Source organism: Mastacembelus armatus, chromosome 14 (assembly GCF_900324485.2).
Source record: "Mastacembelus armatus chromosome 14, fMasArm1.2, whole genome shotgun sequence".
Lineage (NCBI taxonomy): Eukaryota > Metazoa > Chordata > Actinopteri > Synbranchiformes > Mastacembelidae > Mastacembelus > Mastacembelus armatus.
In genome coordinates, this window is record NC_046646.1 from 20090406 (window position 1) to 20109674 (window position 19269).

Here is a 19269-nt window from a genome sequence, read left to right on the forward strand (position 1 = left end):
AGTTATACGGACAACATTTCCCAGGTAACCACGCGAGAGCATCATTGTGGGTGTCATCAGCAAGGCACCGGTGGCGTGGCTTTTCCTTGTCAAACTGAAAAGTATTGATTCTGTCTAAACAGCAGAGTAGTATATATTTTGTGCTTTAGGTCAAAATGACGGTAGGTCCAATGCTTTGGTTTTTTGGGTGTAAAGTGGTTCATGCTGCTGTACAGGCGGTGTACGTTAACTTACTGTGGCTGTTAGCTAAGTTAGCTGTCAGGCGCTAATTGACGAACCAACTGCGAAGACCCAGCTGGACTAGATATTACAGCTGTCTTCTTGTTACACACGTGTTCGGATTATAGTTAAGAGTTTTGATGGTCTTTTGTACTCTGTTCTGTTCTCCTTACAAATACTACTATATATTCCATTTTGAAATCTAGGTTCAGTTCACTTGACGCTGTCACTTTACTGATGTTTCTCTACAAATGAATGTGATTGTCTTGGTCTTCAATGTATTCCAGGAGCGGAAAGGAACAGCAAAGTTGGACTTTTTGAGGAGAATTGAGCAGGAGATCCAGGCAAAATGGGACAAGGAGCGAACATTTGAGCATGATGCCCCGACTACAGCTGGGGAAACCTCAAAGTGAGTAGTTACCTTATATGATTTAAGTTAGCACCCTATTCCTGAAGTCTTTCTCTCTTTCAAACACTTGTCCCAGGATTAGTGTAAGTGTAGTTAAGTTGTGTCCTTAAACATACGTAGTGTTATTTCCAAATTCACAACACCATGCTCAGAAAAAGATGGCAAATTTCAAATCCTTTTGGTCACCAACATGAAGATGTTGTGTTGTTATGTTTTTTTTCCTTTCAGCAAAAACAAGTATTTTGTCACCTTTCCTTATCCTTACATGAATGGCCGATTGCATCTTGGCCATACGTTCAGCTTGTCGAAGTGTGAGGTGAGTTTGCATGTGAAAGCAGACATGGAGGAACACGTGACTTCTTCAGTTGGCACCTATAGCATGTGGGTGAAATGAGGGACATCTCTGGTCTCTGAGTCACTGCTGCTCAATTGTTTTGCAGTTTGCTGTTGGTTACCAGTCTCTCAGAGGGAGGAAATGCCTCTTCCCATTTGGACTGCACTGCACAGGAATGCCCATCAAAGTGAGTGCTGTTTTTTGTCTGTCATATAAGTCGTGTGTATGGTTTCAATGACACTTACAATAGAAGCAGAAAGAAATTTTAGATATGATAATTGTTGACATTGTTTTGTGTAGATTCATTTTAGGGCCATATGATCAGACAGCCTTTTCTCACTTTTTGTTCAACAATCAAAAAATGCAGGTTATTACTGGCATTAATTGTGTAGGGAAGCAACAAATTGACAAATGATATACTGCCAATACAGCCCTTTTGCTGCTGTTGTTCAAATGTTATCAACATTTAGTAAGTGCTTTCTGATGCCACTTACCTGTTATTGCCCTTCTTCACACACCACCTCCCTCTTTTTGGTTCCTTAATCTATATGGTGTTGACCAGGCCTGTGCAGACAAGCTAAAGAGGGAGATGGAGCTGTATGGAAACCCTCCACAGTTTCCAGATGAGGAGGAAGAGGAGAAGGAGAAGCCAAATACATCTGATGAAATCATCATCAAGGACAAAGCAAAGGGAAAGAAGGTCTGAAATAGTTCTTATTTTTCACAAAAGGGTTAACATGTGGATAGATATAAAATATACAAGTAACGTACTCTGGTTTAACCATGTATTTTTGAAATTGAAATAAGGAAAAGTTGGGTGACTTTTTTCCTCTTCCAGTATGCTTCTTTAATAGAAGTCATTTTTTCAGTTGAACCTATTGCAAGGAAACTTATGCCTCTGTGGGCACATAAATCTGCTTCCAAATAAGTCTACAGGATGTGTTCTTTTTTGAAAATGTGGCTATTTTTTCTTTAAAGGCTAACAGAAACCTAATCAGACTCTCTATGTATTGTTTGGCTATCCACCTATCTTATTTTTGTGTTTTAAACATTTGTCTGTATATGTTTTCTTGCTTACATTATATTAGGACCAGCATTCATGCTTTTTCATTTATTTTTTACTCTGTAAATCTGTTTTTTTTTTTTTTTGTTTTTTGTTTTATTCTGTTAGAGTAAAGCAGTGGCCAAATCTGGATCATCCACTTTCCAGTGGGACATAATGAGGTCTTTAGGCCTGAATGATCAGGAGATTGCTAAGTTTGCCGGTGCTGAACACTGGCTCGAGTACTTTCCTCCTCTGGCTGTCAAAGACTTGAAACAGATGGGAGTCAAGGTGATTAAGTCTTCTCATGTAACTATAGCAAACAGATGTCTTGTTTTGTTTCTGTAACAGAATGAAATATGACAAGTAAACATACTGGTAAATGCTAAGAGGCACACATTAGAAAACTCCAGTGACATGCTCAAACCCATTTCTCCATTTGATATCAAAGCCAGATTCAACAGGGTTTATTTCATAAGCATGTTATTCATTTTGTTCCACTGTGTCTAAAACCTGGTGTCACATAATTTTTTCACAGGTTGACTGGAGGCGTTCATTCATCACCACTGATGTGAACCCCTTCTATGACTCTTTCGTCAGGTGGCAGTTTGTCACACTGAAAGACAGAAAAAAGATCAAATTTGGCAAAAGGTGAGATTAGCGGATTATGTTTAACTGTTTTACTTTTTTTATAACAATATCCCTGTAGTAAAAAAGCAAAGAAAGTAAAAAATGGACCACAATAAGTGTATAATTATGTATTACATTTTGTTTTTACTTGAATTGTGTTGTCTGAGATGATATCCGAATTGTTTCATGTCCGTGTCATTTCTGCCTGTGGGTTAAAAGCAATCCGCATGTTTTACAGTGAGATATAACTGATTTTATAACTATGATGTGACTGTTCCCAACTTCTCTGTAGGTATACCATCTATTCCCCCAAGGATGGACAGCCATGCATGGACCATGACAGGCAGACAGGGGAGGTATATATATTTACACACTGAAAACAAGATGGTGAAATGGTTATATATCAAGTGGGACTGTCTTCTCATAATTTTACCACAGTTTTGATTTAAAGACTTTTTATAATGAAAAATTTTGTACTGCAAATATTACATCACAATATAAATAATATTACTCCAGTTTACTGGGGATGAAAATAGTTTACATATTGAATTTAGCAGAAATTTGTTTTACTGACATTAGCACAGCATTTTACAATATGAAGAGCAACTAAAACCTTTACATCCTTCTCTTGAGGTGATCTAAGAGCTGTGTTGTAGCTCATTTTCTTCCAGCTAACAGTTTTACCTCAACCACAGGGAGTTGGACCCCAAGAGTACACTCTCATCAAGATGAAGATAGTTGAGCCCTACACAGCAAAATTCAAGTCCAAAGTCTTTTATAGCAGGTAACACATTTTGGATGTACTGAATTATTCAAATATTGATAAACTCACTATCGGCAACTCTAGACCTAAGACAAAGATAAGGAAGTTAGTGTTGATGCTTTTCTTCCTACAGTGGCATGAAAGGTAAAAACATCTTCCTGGTGGCTGCCACTCTGAGACCGGAGACCATGTTCGGTCAGACCAACTGCTGGGTGAGGCCCGACATGAAGTATGTCGCCTTTGAGACTGCCACCGGAGACATTTTCATCTGCACCCGTAGGTCTGCCAGGAACATGTCATACCAGGGCTTCACCAAAGAGAATGGAGTGGTGCCAGTGGTCATGGAAATACTGGGACAGGTAATATTTTGTTTACTTCTTGCTTCTAGCTATGACAGATTCTTATTTCTTTCAAGCTATTGGTAAAAAGTAAACACTATTTTGTAATATAAAACTAAGCTAACATTTACGAAAGATAGATGTTTGAAATTGTATTGTCTGTATGTATTGCTTGCGCTCTATTCCTATAAGGCAGGAATAGTTCAAAATTTCCTAGCAGGATCAGGTAGGGCAGCAGTGGCTTTACAATGTAAATCAAATCAGGCTCTGCATCGTTTTCGTGTTTTTCTAGGACATCCTCGGCTGTGCCCTGAGTGCTCCTCTGACCTCCTACAAGATCATCTATGCCCTACCCATGCTTACGATCAAGGAGGACAAAGGTACGATTCAAGTTGGGGAAAAATGAGCAAGATAGAGATTCATCTAAAGAGGTTGGGTTTTTTTTGTTTTTGTTTTTTTTTTAATGGTTTTCCAAGACAGATGATTGACATATTGCTTAAAGTGTTGTAACTGTTGAAAGGATTCTTTGCCAGTGTTGCTCACAGCAGTCAGAAAACCCTTCCATTGTGCCACTTCACGCTTCTTTCTTAAATGTCAATGTGCTGACAGTTGCTGAATAGTTCAGCAAAAGTTACTTGAAATGTGTCAAACTATTTCTGTTTCAAATAATATATATTTTTTTTTTTTTTTTCTAGCACTTGTTGCTTTAGGTAATACTTTTTTGCACTGCCATTTACCCCTTATTTCTCCCTCTTTTATTATTTTCTTTGTGAGATGAATGAGAAATACTGAGGAGTCTCAAAATAGCATTCTAAGATCAGTATAGAATTTATTAATGGTGTACTGTGATGTCGAAGGATCAGAGTAATAATTGCCTTTTTGCCCTGTGGGAGGACATTTGTAAACAAGTCAAATGGATCTAATTGCATGCAGGGTGGCTCTTTTTTTTGCATCTAGTATTTTTCTGGTATGTGGTGCTGGAAGGGTGTACTTTGTCTGTTTGATTTCATGTGTCTTGTTGATGAATTTATGTAAATAGCCTTACTTGGATTTTCTGATTCACTAAATTGAAATGTCACAATTTCAATAACTACAAATCTCTCATGCTCAGGGTGATATCATGTCCTCAAGGGACATGGAAAGCAATGAGTGAGGGTGAATCTGGGTCATCTGGTAACATGTATTAGTTTCCACATCAAATCCAGGTTTTGTTTTGTTTTTTTTCTCTTCATAGTTAGCTCGGCGTTTTAGTATAGCTACTCTGCATATGAAGGCAATGGAAATGTAATATCCTTGAATATGTATAATGTAAATTACAGTATCACTGAGAAACATACTCCCATTTTCATAAATACAATTTGTGTGTTGGCCTTTTGCTTTGTCTGTGTTTTTCTCAGGTACTGGAGTAGTAACCAGTGTACCTTCTGATGCTCCTGATGACATTGCTGCTCTTAGAGACATCAAGAAAAAACAGGTGAGCTTACAGAAAATAAGATTTGGAAATATTTGTGTGATTGGACTAAACCACCAGTTCTTAAGGAAATACATGACCATTTGAAAACACATACATTTAAACATGTATATGCTACATGTACATGTTGGATTTTATTAATGCCACTCTTAATGCTTGCATTTACCAAAGGCATTACGGGAGAAGTATGGAATTGAGGACAAAATGGTGTTGCCCTTTGAGCCGGTAAGCTTATCTGCTAATGTCAGTTCTTGCTGCATTGAATCCCCCTAAATCCAGTAAAAACCCCACCATCTACAAATTTAGACTGTTTGACTAAATTAAGGCATAATGTATGTTTTTGTATGTATGTGTTTCTGTTTCAGGTCCCTATCATAGAAATCCCAGGTTATGGAAACCTGTCTGCCCCCCTGGTGTGTGATGAGCTGAAGATCCAGAGCCAGAATGACAAGGAGAAGTTGGTTGAGGCCAAGGAGAAAGTCTACCTTAAGGGATTTTATGAAGGGGTTAGTCAAGTGCTTCGTAAAAAAACTGCTAGGTTTTAAAACAGGTCATAAAAACACAGCCCCTCTTCCTACCTGCTGATGATTTCACTTTACTTTGAAGCTTTTATCATTTATCTTCCAGGTTCAAACAAAATGATTCCCATCCAAATGATAGACTAAATTATTTATTAACTGGCTGGCTATTGGTTACATGCCCTCACACAGTTGGTTCTATCTACCACTGAAAAACTGTGCATAAGAGCTTTGGTGAATTTGCACAGCATGGTCCATGCAGACATGGTTTAGGATTTGTATTAATAATATGGCATTATCAATGTTAACTCTATTAGATCATGCTGGTTGATGGCTACAAGGGGCAGAAAGTTCAGGATGTCAAGAAACCCATCCAGAAGATGATTGTGGAGAGGGTAAGACATTCTCTGTTTGCACTGCACCAAGTCAAAACTAAAAAAGCATCTTAAATTAACATAAGGTAGAACAGCTTTAAATATTGACTGCTTCCATTAGGTGCCTGGAGTTTTATTTGTGTATTGTTAGAGTATTTTGGAGTTGATATGATAATACAATTGAGGTATGTAAATGGACTTATATTTATTTTTAACAATGTTGACTTTGTGTTATCCTACCAAAGGGTGAGGCCATGATCTACATGGAGCCAGAGAAACAGGTCATGTCACGTTCAGCTGATGAGTGTGTGGTGGCTCTCTGTGACCAGTGGTATGTGCCACATCAGTTCTAATACCAAGAATATAAACTGAAGGGTTTACAGTTTGAAATGTGTTAGTGGTTCAGAATGTTTTTTTTTTCGTTCATGCTGTTTATAAAACCTTTAATAAATGATGACCAAAAAAGGTTATCTAGACCAAAATAACAAAATACTGCCCCTGGTATTGGGGATTTATTTCCATGTCTAAAATGCTGGTGTGATGTAATTTAATTTTATATGTGTCCTCAAGGTATTTGGACTATGGGGATGCTGAGTGGAAGCAGCAGGCCAATGAAGCCCTCAAGTCTTTGGAAACGTAAGACAGACCTCTGATGCTCCAAATTCTCCTGCCTATGCTTTGTGCAGTCTGTGTGCATGTTTGTCTGGGTTCCTGTCGAAGTCTTAAAAAAAAATCTACTGTGGAGTGGAAAAAATACATGTAATTACTTTATAGCCTGAATTTGGTCTGAAAAGGCAAGCAACTTCAGGTTGTGTTATGTATTTTATTTTACATTATACACAGATTTTGTGATGAGACGAGGAGAAACTTTGAGGCAACACTGGCCTGGCTCCAGGAACATGCCTGTTCTCGTACCTATGGCCTTGGTGAGTGTTACACTGAATGTTTTCTTATGTGACACATACGTATACGTATATAAGCTGGACAGGACCTGAAACAACTTCTGGTGTTTAGACTATGTTGATGATGATATTTTTGGTCTGTAGATGGAGACAGAGGGCTGATGATGAAGCAGCAGCCTTTTTGTTCATGCAGTGGTAGATGCAGGTTGAAGGCCAGTTGGCACCATACAGACCAGTTTAGTACAGTGTGTTTTTCACTCCGGTCTCTCTTTTTAAATATGTTTCACCTTTGGGAGGTAACAGTGAATGTTGGTCTGTCTCTTTGTCAACACTATGATGGACTGGCAATCTGTCCATGATCTACCCTTCTTCTTGCAATGTCTGCTGGGAATGGCTCAGGGCCCCCAGCAATCCTGCATGTGTGATAAGCAATAGATAATGGATCTTTTATATTTGATCTTTACATTGTGATCTTACAACACTCAAGCAAAGAAAGTTTTTTTTTTTAATATATCATTACTTAGATCTTATATTGATGTTGCTACTGCTTGTGAATTAACTTGCTCTAGCTTCCTGTAATTTGTTTTCAGCTGGTGAAAACTATTTGTTAAATCTCCATAGAAACACAAAACATTAAACACAGTGCATTTGAGGCTGACTGGGTAGTGGTATGCCTTTTAGAATTTCTGTCCTCTTCTCTTTGCCCTTAGGTTAATAATTAAATTTTGAAGCGGTAAGTAGAAAAATAAGTTGTTAATGTTTGTCAGTAACATGGTCGTGTGTCAATTTTTCCTGGTTACCATAGGAACACGGCTGCCTTGGGACGAGCAGTGGCTGATTGAGTCACTATCGGACTCCACCATCTACATGGCTTACTACACTGTAGCGCACCTACTGCAGGGAGGTGTCCTCAATGGACAGGGAGCCTCACCACTGGGCATTAAGTATGGACACAATACACACACACACACATCAAAACTAAATGCACACAAGAACAAACAAGGAGCAAATCCTAACCAGTGTCCTCTTTTCTTTTATTTATTCATTTTATTTTTTGTTTTGCTTCCTGTCCTTTGCTTGTGCTTTTCAGCACAGATGGAATTTACTGGAGGGAGAAAGAATGAATCAGATTTAATAACTAAATTAAATTATTTCAAATGACAAGTGGCACTTTTCATAAATGGTTTTTAAAAAAATCAGTTTGTTGCTTCCCATTTGTCAATGGCAACAGTCTTTGTTGCAAAATGCACCATACAGCCATATAAAGGCTAAAAGCTCAACCAAACCAATTTTAGGAAAAGAAAACACAATTCAAACAGCGAGCAGTTAAATGGGAACACACTGAAAACAAGCTAAAGGTGCAAGACCTAAAATATGTTGTGAGCTATTTCATGAAACATTTAAATATAATAAAAATTTCATGCTAATGCAACATGCTGTGCACTGTTTGAAAGCTAACACTAAGCAGATTCCAACAGTACAAGTCCTATTTCTCTACCACTAAAACTCACTGAAAGACCAGCCAAAGAATTGCAGAATTAAATGTCGCAATATGAAGCAACGATTATGAATTTTGTCTTTCCTTTGCTGTTTTCTGAAAAAAAAATCTTATGACAATGACATGATAAATTTCAGAAGCATTTTGATGCTCAGTGCACAGTTAAGCTTCCTAAAATCTGAGCAAAATGGTAAACAAGTGAAACACTGCATTACACAAGAACAGTCAAGCATTTAATTACTTTTTTCACCTCACTTCAGCCTATTACATCCCTCTTTCTAACATTGACTAATGTTTTTCCTGTGTTTTCCACCCACAGGCCAGAGCAGATGACCAGAGAGGTGTGGGACTTCATCTTCTTCAAATCATCTCCTTTTCCCAAGACAGACATCCCTAAAGAGCATCTCCAGAGGCTGAGGAGGGAGTTTGAGTACTGGTACCCTGTGGATGTCCGTGTGTCTGGCAAAGACCTGGTGCCCAACCACCTGTCATACTACCTGTACAACCATGTGGCTATGTGGCCCAGTGACAAGTGAGTTTGCCTACTGGACTGACCCGTGAAGAGGGTAGGAACAGACAAAAGAGGGGCTGAATATGAAGTATGTATTATAAACAGTCAGGTGATTTAAAATTTGGGATCTGTTTTTGAGGAATTATTTGTAAATGGGTGATTGGTAAATTCTTGAGATCTTGAGCTTTCCTTCTTGGTTGGTGTTTTAATGGACTATAAAAGAAATTGTTTGTGCTATATCTTATTTAAACATACAGAAGCACAAGTCATAGCATTTAAACATGCTCTGTTTTAGGCCTATTTTGACTCACTTTCAATTTTCTTGTTTTCTTCTCAGTGGTTTGTGTTTATTTGGTTTTGACATACTCAGCTGTATTTATGTGCTTTAGGACTGGACAGTAATTAAATGTTGGTGTTTATCAACCTTTAGTGGCATCTTGGCATGATATCCCTGTATTGTGTCATAGTTTTATAAAATCATGTACAAATTAACAGCAACCTTGGATTAGAGTCAATTCGATGATGGTTATAATGATGAAGATATACACTAATGAGAACATTCTCTTTGCCTACAGTGCTAAGTGGCCACAAGCAGTGCGAGCTAATGGACATCTGCTTCTTAATTCTGAAAAGGTGCGTCACATATTAATGGTGTGAAATATTGTTTTGTACATGTCAGTATTAATATTTAAACATGTTATTAATGTACCAATCCACAGAGAAATAATCTGGTTCCATCTGATGTGGTCTTTTGTCCCCCTTGATTTGAACCATTAATTCGGAATAATGTTCCTGTTTTTATGTTTTGCAACATTTAGTTTAAAAAGCTCGTCTTTTTAAGTGCCAGTTATCGTGTGTATGAGGTTACTAAGAATCTTAATTACTGTATGTACTGTTTATTTGCACTTGTTTTGCTTTCTTTGTAGTTTTAAACCCAGACAGTTTGTGACTTGATAGTTTTATTCCTCTATGTTTTATAATGAACCTATGTGGGTGGGCATACTTGAAAGTTTCTGGCTGCTAACATCTGTTTTTCCATTCTCCAGATGTCTAAATCAACTGGAAACTTCCTCACCCTCAGCCAAGCAATTGACAAGTTCTCAGCAGATGGTACATTCACTTTCTTCTTGATGTATCCCCATGCATGTTCTGTTTCTAGTCTTTTACTCTTATTTCTCTTTTTGTTTTTTGTTTTTTGTTTTCCAATGTCTCTGTCATGTTCCATTGAAGCATGGGGAAAATCAGTTCAGGTGTGAATTTAGAATAAGTGTGGCTTCATAGTGCATGGGCCATTAAACTTGATTATACTATAAACATCTTTAATCCCTCGGCGAAGATGGGCGGAAAATTCTCAATTTTAGTAAGAGGGTTGAAGTGATAATATTAGGTCCTCTGCTGCTGTTAATGTTAGGTGTGTTTAGAGGATGTTGTTAATTAGCACAGATTAACCCTGATGTGCATCCTTTCTGCCAGGATACTGGAGGATTAGTCAGTCTCTCTGCTGTTTTAATACCATCTTTAGTTTTTACTATTACTGAATCACTGCAGGTGATAAAAGAATTGCTTTGTTCAGAGATTTACATGTGTACCATGAAATTAAGGGGACCCAGAGTATATGCAAAAGTTGGCTATTTAATTTGAGGAAATTGCAACATCAATGGCAATAATGGAGGCACTGCCCATGCAAGGTGTTTCCTCTGAAATGTTAACTACAAATCTAATATTGTACCTGTGGTTCCTTCCTGCTGTTCATTTGCTTTCACAGGTATGCGTCTGGCTCTGGCCGATGCTGGGGATACAGTGGAAGATGCCAACTTTGTAGAGACCATGGCTGATGCTGGTATCCTACGCCTCTACACTTGGGTAGAGTGGGTAAAAGAGATGATTGCCAACCAGAACAACCTGAGGACAGGACCTGCTGACACCTTCAACGATCGGGTCTTTGCCAGGTACATGCAGGATTTCATTAAGAAGGTTTTGTATGGTATCAAGATTTATAGCTGACATAAATTATTAACATTAAGTTGCCATATATAGGGGTTTTTAAGATAATGGAGATGGCGAATACTGAGATGGAATGTCATCCTTAATGACTTCCTTTAACAACAGGCTCCTGGCCATACCAGTAGATGCAAGAACAGACATGAAAAGCATGGATTAGTAGCTAAAATGATAAACAGGATTTTGTGCATCTAATAATGTTTTTTTTTTGTCACTATTAATTATTTAGTGTATAGTTGGCTTTAATGTTTATGAAATAGGGGTTAAACCCATAATAAGGGTTTTTATAAATTATATTTTAAAATGTACTTAATTCAAGAGATTAGTCTGTCTATCGAAATTGATTAACTTTTAATCAGCTACTCAACATGTTAAGGAATGTGGATTGTATGTTTAGCATTTGCCTGATATATCACTCTATATGCAAGATGGTAAATTGGAAGAAATGAATTTATAAAAATAAGCTTATTTCTTACCTTTTGCACCGCAGTGTGGTTTTGTGAGCCAGTCTTGCAGAGGTTGAATTCCCTTGGAAAATCCTTACCTTTATTTCTCTGTACTTTTCAGTGCTGAAAAGCAAATGGCACACTGACTTTGCAGACTTATTGAAATCGTTTTGTGTTCTCACTAGTGAGATGAATGCAGGCATCTTGAAGACAGAACAGCACTATGACAGGATGATGTACAAGGAGGCTCTAAAAAGTGGTTTCTTTGAGTTCCAGGTAAATAAAATGTCCTTTTATTGGTCTTAACTGTCTGCATATATCAAAAACATATATGTTTGTCAACCTTCTAAAGCATTTTATGAGGTGATATTATTGCAGTGACAGATGAAACAGTAGGTAGAGCCGAAGACTGAGAATTCATATCTCATCCTTATCCACCGAATTCGCTGGATTGAATATAGTGTGTGGCAGGGGTCTCTAACTCCAGTCCTCGAGGGCCACTGCCCTGCTTCTTTTCCATATATCCCTGCCCTTGCAGCTTTTGATTAGCTGAACACACCTGATCCAGGTAATCAACAGTGGGTAGGGCAGGGATAGTTGGAAAACAAACAGGACAGTGTCCTATGAGGATGGGAGTTAGAGACCCCTGGTTTGTTTTAGGAATTGCTTAATAACCACTGGTGAGGAATATTAAAACTTTTTGTGTGTGTCTGCAGGCAGCCAAAGATAAATATCGTGAGCTGGCTATTGAGGGCATGCACAGAGACCTTGTTTTCCAGTTCATAGAGAGACAAACACTGCTGCTGGCCCCCATATGCCCACACCTTTGTGAATACACCTGGGGTCTGCTGGGGAAGGTGAGAAACTTATGGATTTGGCATCATACTGTGGGTTTCATGTTCTGAGTTGCCCCTGTGTACCGACTGTGTGCTTTAGATCTGATTTTCATCCTCTCCTCACTTCTTTTTTTTGAGTTTATCTCCCTTTTTATATTTTGAAGTAAAGCCAAAATACAACGAAAAACATGTAATCTTCCTCTTTCATTTACAACAATATCATTAACAAGTTCAAAAGCTTCGGGCTTCATGTAGTCCTGCACTATGTGGTCTTGCTGCTCATTTACTTCTGTGAAATAGCTACTAAAACTCATTCACCAGGCGCCTATTTTCACACTATGGGCTTCTTCCTTTAATCAATATGAAAGGAATGGACACAGTGTTACATGCTCCCCACAGCACAGAGAGCCAAGAATATTTTTGACACTCAAATGTATGAATATGAAGGAGTGTTTCTGCGCTGTAGATGAGTTGTCGCTTAGCAACAATAAAAGCTTAACAGCCAATGTTTTCTCTAGTCATGTGTTCAACACCTCCTTGTTAAAGGGCAAACATCATTCAGAGATTTTTACTCATGCCTAGTTAGTCTGGTAACTAGTTTGGTTATGAAGGTGATCTACTTTTAGTAGGATTCAAAAGCTCCAGTGGACTTGACCTTTTTTTTTTTTTGTTTGTTTTTGTTTTTTTGTTTTTTTTAAATCTCTGCAGACTAGCAAATCTTCTCCAATCATGCTTTTCTTTTTTTCTCCCTGATAGACCAGCTCACTGATGAAGGCATCGTGGCCTGTGGCAGGTCCAGTTGACGAGATTCTGATCCGTTCTTCTCAGTACCTTATGGAGACCGCACATGATCTCCGACTGCGACTTAAAGCTTACATGCTGCCCCCCAAAAGCAAGGTAAAATATGTCTGTTGTTTCACCTGCATCATTGCCATTTTACTGTACTGCTATAATGCTTTTTAAATTAATTGTAAAAATGAATATTAACTTCATAATTGATTTCATTTGTTTGAATATTTTTTTTTTTGTGAATTCTAACATGTGTCTCGAAGTGTTCATTAAGTGTAGTAATTAAATCGGAGGCAGCAGTGTGTTGGAGTCTTTTCTCCCTCAGGTGCCGTTTAACATTTTCATGGTTGTTTGAGGAGAAGCACAATGAGGCAGAAAATAATAAAAAGAGCACAATATGAAGCTTGAAAATATCAGGAAACAGCATCAGTTTATCATATCTGTGTCTGTTTGACGTTGAATACGGACTACAAATTAGTTAGTTAATCTATTTAGGTTCATAGGTAACCAAATAAACTTAGAAGTAAGGCATTGTTGAATAACAGTGGCCATATATGTAAATAATTTTTTTTTTTTTAAACTTTGTTCTTTGATAAATAAAAAAAGCAGGGTATTTATTTGACTGAGTTAACAAATGTACAGTATGTAATTTACATGGCTGGAAGTACGGTAAGTCTACTTAATTTCCAATCTGTATTTTTTTTTAATTGCCAGGCCAGTTCCAATCTCTCATAATCACGACAATTACAAATTTTGTGGTTCACACCTCCTAGTTTGACATGTAGCACTTCTGCAATGACATCCTGCATCCTTGTAGATACACATCTTACTGTTGTGTCCACTGCATGAAAGTTATGGGGCTATTCCATTAGCACTACTCGGCCCGTTTTAACTCAACTCAGTTTATTCAGTTTTCCATTAGGGGATAGTACCTGGTAGCAGGTACTTTTTTAGTATCTCCTCGACTGAAATTCCAAGCGAGCTGAGCCAACACTAAAATGTGAAGGGGCCTAAAAGGTGTGTTAGTCTTGTGTCGTTCATGGGCAATTCAGGAAGTGGCTGTAGTCAGCTGGAAGAAAAGCAAAACAGCTGGTCGACAGCATGGATACAGTATGACTGGCTGCTGTAAAGGCAGTATATTTTGTTTTTGGCTAATATTCCTTTTTAAACAGTTTTTTTCATTGTTTTTAATTTATAGTGGTAATGTGCCGTATTATATTAAGGCTTATCTGTGGAAAAACACCTGCAGGCATGGATAAAGTATAGGCCGCCCACCCCAAAAACATATTTAGTCACTCAGGCTTGTATGGATAAATGAGATGAATCTGAAATGCTGTTTTCTTTCAACAGAAAGGTGATTCAAAGCCCCCAGCCAAACCCTCCCACTGCACCATCTATGTAGCCAAGAGTTACCCTCCATGGCAGCACAATGCCTTATCCCTGCTCGGCAAACACTATAGGGTAAGAAACACTCAACCTGCCATTCGTCATATATAAGCTTTTACATGCTGTATGCAAAGTGATTATGCAAGATACGCTGTTTCATATATGATTTAACCAGTACATTTCTCTTTGTGTTCCTGTTTGTTTGTACATCTGTCCAGAGCAACAACGGGGTCCTTCCAGATAACAAAGTGATAGCAAGTGAATTAGGGGCCCTGCCTGAGCTAAAGAAATACATGAAGAGAGTCATGCCTTTTGTAGCTATGATCAAGGTAAATCTGGATGTTGGGGTGAAAGTGTGCCATTTGTGTCTGTTTAGAGGCACATCCTGTCCTCTCTCTACCCACCTTACTCTACTTTAACATGAGAATCATAACAATAAATACATACTTTTAATTATAAATATGTGATCTAATGCCAGTAGGCTACACACATTTGCCAGGATAGTTTGAGTTTTTACCACCTACAGTAAGAAGCTGTTTACTCAGAATGTCTGTTACGGTGGCTTTTGATGGGTCTAAAGTTTGTCTTCATAATTCTGTTGAAATATTGGATTCTGCATTTTCAAAAGCGGTTTTTACGCCTTTGTGTGTCGATCAATGGCAAAACTGCAGCCAATACTAGAAAAACAATTTGAACAACAAAGTACTTGGTCTTTATTGATTGGAAGAGTACAAAACACAGGCTTTGACAGGCTGCTTCTTGTTTGCAAGATTCATATTAATATTTCTTGTTTTTTGATTGTTTTTTAGCAGCAACCTCACCTTTAACAGTTTCCTTTGCATTCTGATTATATTAAATTCCCCTCACTTTGCAAACCGAACCACATCTAGGAGCATTCAGTAATTACATCCTGGCATGACAGACTGGTTAAAATGCCAAAAAATATATATATATGTGTGTGTGTGTGTGTGTGTGTGTGTGCGTGTGTATGTACACACACTTAAGTTGCTAATGAATGATCAAAGCACACTGCATATTAAACTTTTAAATCACATATCTCTCAGGTGCTTAGGGCTTTGTTCAGGTGCTGCTGTTTCACCTCAGTGATCAAACAGAATGAACCTAATAAATAGTCATGATGAGCTTTGTGTTCATCCCTGGTTTGTGTCAAGTTGTTTTCTCTTGCAGCTTTCTTTGTTTAATGGTTTGTTTTGGCATCTTTTGTTCACAAAACCTTTTTTTTCTGTTAATAATCTCATGGTGGCAGCTTCTGCATAACAAATGAACATTTTGTGTAACCCTAAATTATCAATTGAAACATTTTCTTTTACCCTCCAGGAGAACCTGGAGAAGAATGGGCCCAGGGTTTTGGATCTGGAGCTGGAGTTTGATGAGCGGGCAGTTTTGATGGAGAACCTGGTCTATTTAACAAATTCTCTAGAGGTGTGTTTTATGATACATCAGTTCTCAAATGTGACATGACATTTAATGTAGGCCTTGCTCAAAAGGTATCTTGTCAATTTGTTGATGTTAGACAACTACTGCAGGCAGCACAAAGTCTCCTCAGCCCCTCCCACGTTTGCAGTTAACAGAATAAATTTTCTTGATTACAATTTCTGTCTGTACATAAATGTCAAGCTGTAGCATGCAGCTGCAGCATTTTGGTTTCCTTCGAAAGGCTTCACCTTCAAAGCTGTTACACTTCTGCGAAAGGCAGTTGAGACAATCCTGAGCTGAGTTGTCAGTCTGGAAAGACTTTAATGCTTTAGTCTACACAGAAACCTAGCCTAGTCGATACTAAAACCCCAGGTTTCTTTTGAGAAACTAGCACAGAAAGAAAATATACGTAATGCATTTCAAAGAAATACCCTGAATCCAATTGCCATGTTTCAGATCGATCATACCAACGGTGGCAGCATTTCAAGATAAGCTGCCACACACAAGACATAATGATACAGAAATATGCTCTATCATGTAAGATAAAAGAGGTGTGTTTTATCCTTTCAACCTAGTACTAAGGATGGGGTTTAAGACAATGATGTGCTATCACATTTGTCTTTTGAGAGACAAAGTACAGAACAGGCTTGTAAGTTGGCTGCTAAAACAAATGGTCAGCGAGTGTTTTGAGATGTGTCTTGTCCCTGCTGTTCAGTTCAACTTTGGTCAGCATGCCCAATAAAAGTTGAAACTACTGACTTATGTTTTGAGTCTTATGTTTAGAATTTGACAGAACGATTCTCTTGTTTTTAACGACTTGACAGTCCTCCTGTTCTATGCGCATACACACTAAAATACCATCCCTGATTGGGGCTAATTAGTGTAATGCCAGATGTTAAGTCTGATCACTGCTGTAGCCTGGTTAACACCCGCATCTGCCATCGTGCATACAAAACACACCTGTAGACACACTATGTGAAAAGCAGGATTAATCACCTGATTTTTCTCCCCCCGAAACTTTGATTCTCCTCTGCAGTTGGAACAAATAGATGTCTTATTTGCATCTGAGGCTGACGACAAAGTGAAGGAGGACTGTTGCCCAGGGAAACCGTTCAGTGTTTTCAGATCACAGGTAAATGCTTTTGGCTGTGAATTGGCTGCTCTAAGCAGACTGTGTGTTTGTGGGTTAGAGGACAGATGTAAATTTCCTTTTCAGTTTCCTGTTTGTAAGCTTTTAAGGCTATGTTTTGCTCTGTTTTTGCATATTAGCTTCTTTGGCTTCTGCAGCAGTGTTTGTGGGTCCTTGGTGAACAAAATGGTTGTTGTGCACTCCAGTCAACAAATAAATGGTGTGTTTGTACTTTTGTGTTGTTCCCCAGCCTGGAGTGTGTGTGTCCCTGGTCAACCCTCAGCCGTGCAATGGCCTGTTCTCTATAAATGTTGAGATCCGACAGGGGGACAGCAGAGACAGCATCATCCGTAGATTAGCCAAGGTCAACAGACTTATCAAAGGTTAGTAAGATAAAAGGATATGTGACAGAAATTCATGAGCTTTGATTAAGATCCCAATTTACAAAAACGACTGTTATACTCTAAGGAAGATTAAATGAATTCATCGTTTTGGAACCATTGATTCAAAGTTTTTAAGGGCATGTAGGGATTATTTAGCTTTTTGGTGGGAAAAAAAAAAAAACCTCCTATCTGACTAAGACATATATTATGATAAAAATGCAGCCAACAGTCGAAACTGTCCGTCATTCCTCTCATCCTTTTCTCTTTGTTCCCACCTGCCATCATTGTACCCAGGGTTTGAGCTGCAGAAAATGACCTCCTTCTAGCTTTTTGTATCACTTTAACAGTGCATGTATCTCTGCTAGTGTGCTGTTACTGTCAGTCCTCTCCTTTTCCTCTATGCTGATATTGTCCGTGTCCTCCATCACTTTTACCACCTTAACTTCATCCTTTCTTTCTATCCATTTTCAGTGCCAGTGTATGTTCATGCCTCACCCTGCACTGTATATTACCGCCACCATTTTCCCACTTAGTATTCCTTCCATACCTTTTCCTATTCCACCCTCTTTTCTCTCTGTCTCTCATCTCACCTCTGACCTCTGTCTCTGCCTCCCTCCCTCCCCTTAGATATGTCCAGAGTGAAGTTGATGAGGTATGAGGACCCCATGCTGGGGCCCCGCAGGGTGCCTGTCCTGGGACAAGAGGAACAGGGTAAATTACCCATTTCCAACAAATCTGTGTTCAACATTAATCTGGAGGAGAAGAGAGTCACTGTGGCTGACAACGGCCTCACTGTGGACATTGGGGATACTTTGGTTTATCTGGTTCATTAGAGTAACATTCACTCGCACACAGGCACATGGGGTGATGGACAGCAGTAAATCATTTGTGAAAAGCATCATGAAATGTTATTAAAATGGGTAGTGTTTTAACTCAAAGCCATAATACACTGACTCAAAATTGCATTTATGTTTTATTGCTTGTGCATGTACTTGCACCACTAGCTATTTCACGTATTGTTAGGTTTGAACAATCTTCTTGTCACTGTTTCAGCGTCTTTTCACTGCTTAACATGACCTCTCAGAATATCTGAATCGAATGGGACCTGAAAAGTTTGTACCCCATTGAGATTGGTTTGGTCTACACAAAACAAAGATAGTGACGAAGTCCACTGTTGGGTGTGTGGTTAGGTAAATAGTTGTTTTTTGGTTTGTTCTAATGATGTGAAAGGGAAAAAAAAATTGAAAATATCCCAAACCGTCTCTTACAGTTTTGGTATGGGAGTGCAACACCAGAATTCATATTCTGTTCTGCTGTTTTATTGTTTAGGTCAAAGTTGAACCTTGTAATTTTCTCTGACATTTTTCCTGTTTGATATGACACAATAAATAAGCAACTTTTTATATAGTGAAGCATCTGAATGTTTTTTACTGAAAGGCAATGAACAAACATCTACCACCATGTCCTGTTTTGTTGCTGGCCCACCACCTATTTATTACATTGTGAGACTGCTCCTGCGTCCTCCTGAATGCCTGTTTTCATAAAGATGGTAATGTGTCTGTGTTGTTTTATACGTCGAAGGTGAGGCATGACGTTCCCTCATGTTGTGAGCCTGTCAGATAGCTTTCCCATTTTCTAAAAGTGGATGGTGCTTGTTTGGTTTTTCAGAGAAATAAAAAAAAAAAAAAACCTGTGAAATATTCATCCTGTCAGTGATGCCTCCCTCTCTCTCTCCTCTCGGTGCCGTTTTATTTCTTAAGAACATAAATTAGGTGAGTGTTGCCCACAACAATAACACACATCCCAACAGTGTGTCATAGGGTTTGGAAAAGTTTTGTATCTTTGCCCTTATA

General features: G+C 38.4%; 1 protein-coding gene across 1 annotated transcript; it reads left to right on the plus strand.

Moving 5' to 3' along the window:
- The first annotated feature begins 31 nt into the window (after positions 1 to 31).
- Positions 32 to 19118, plus strand: lars1b (leucyl-tRNA synthetase 1b). Its single transcript, XM_026327805.1, has 32 exons — positions 32 to 161; positions 507 to 628; positions 857 to 944; positions 1069 to 1149; positions 1525 to 1662; positions 2134 to 2295; positions 2543 to 2655; positions 2927 to 2990; positions 3330 to 3418; positions 3531 to 3756; positions 4028 to 4115; positions 5133 to 5209; positions 5378 to 5431; positions 5572 to 5712; positions 6042 to 6119; positions 6344 to 6429; positions 6669 to 6734; positions 6942 to 7024; positions 7806 to 7944; positions 8818 to 9030; positions 9585 to 9642; positions 10056 to 10119; positions 10775 to 10958; positions 11642 to 11732; positions 12173 to 12313; positions 13049 to 13189; positions 14432 to 14542; positions 14686 to 14796; positions 15806 to 15910; positions 16941 to 17036; positions 17284 to 17416; positions 18044 to 19118. Exons 1-32 carry the CDS (start codon positions 156 to 158, stop codon positions 18247 to 18249), a joined length of 3555 nt encoding a protein of 1184 aa, XP_026183590.1. The 5' UTR covers positions 32 to 155; the 3' UTR covers positions 18250 to 19118.
- Positions 19119 to 19269: the final 151 nt, after the last annotated feature.

What these genes read in the sequence shown, in the direction of transcription:
- lars1b (XM_026327805.1), top strand. An exon ending in TGACAAGTTCTCAGCAGATG is followed by an intron (nt 10,120 to 10,774) that starts GTACATTCACTT and finishes TTGCTTTCACAG; the next exon opens with GTATGCGTCTGGCTCTGGCC. An exon ending in GGTCAACAGACTTATCAAAG is followed by an intron (nt 17,417 to 18,043) that starts GTTAGTAAGATA and finishes CCCTCCCCTTAG; the next exon opens with ATATGTCCAGAGTGAAGTTG.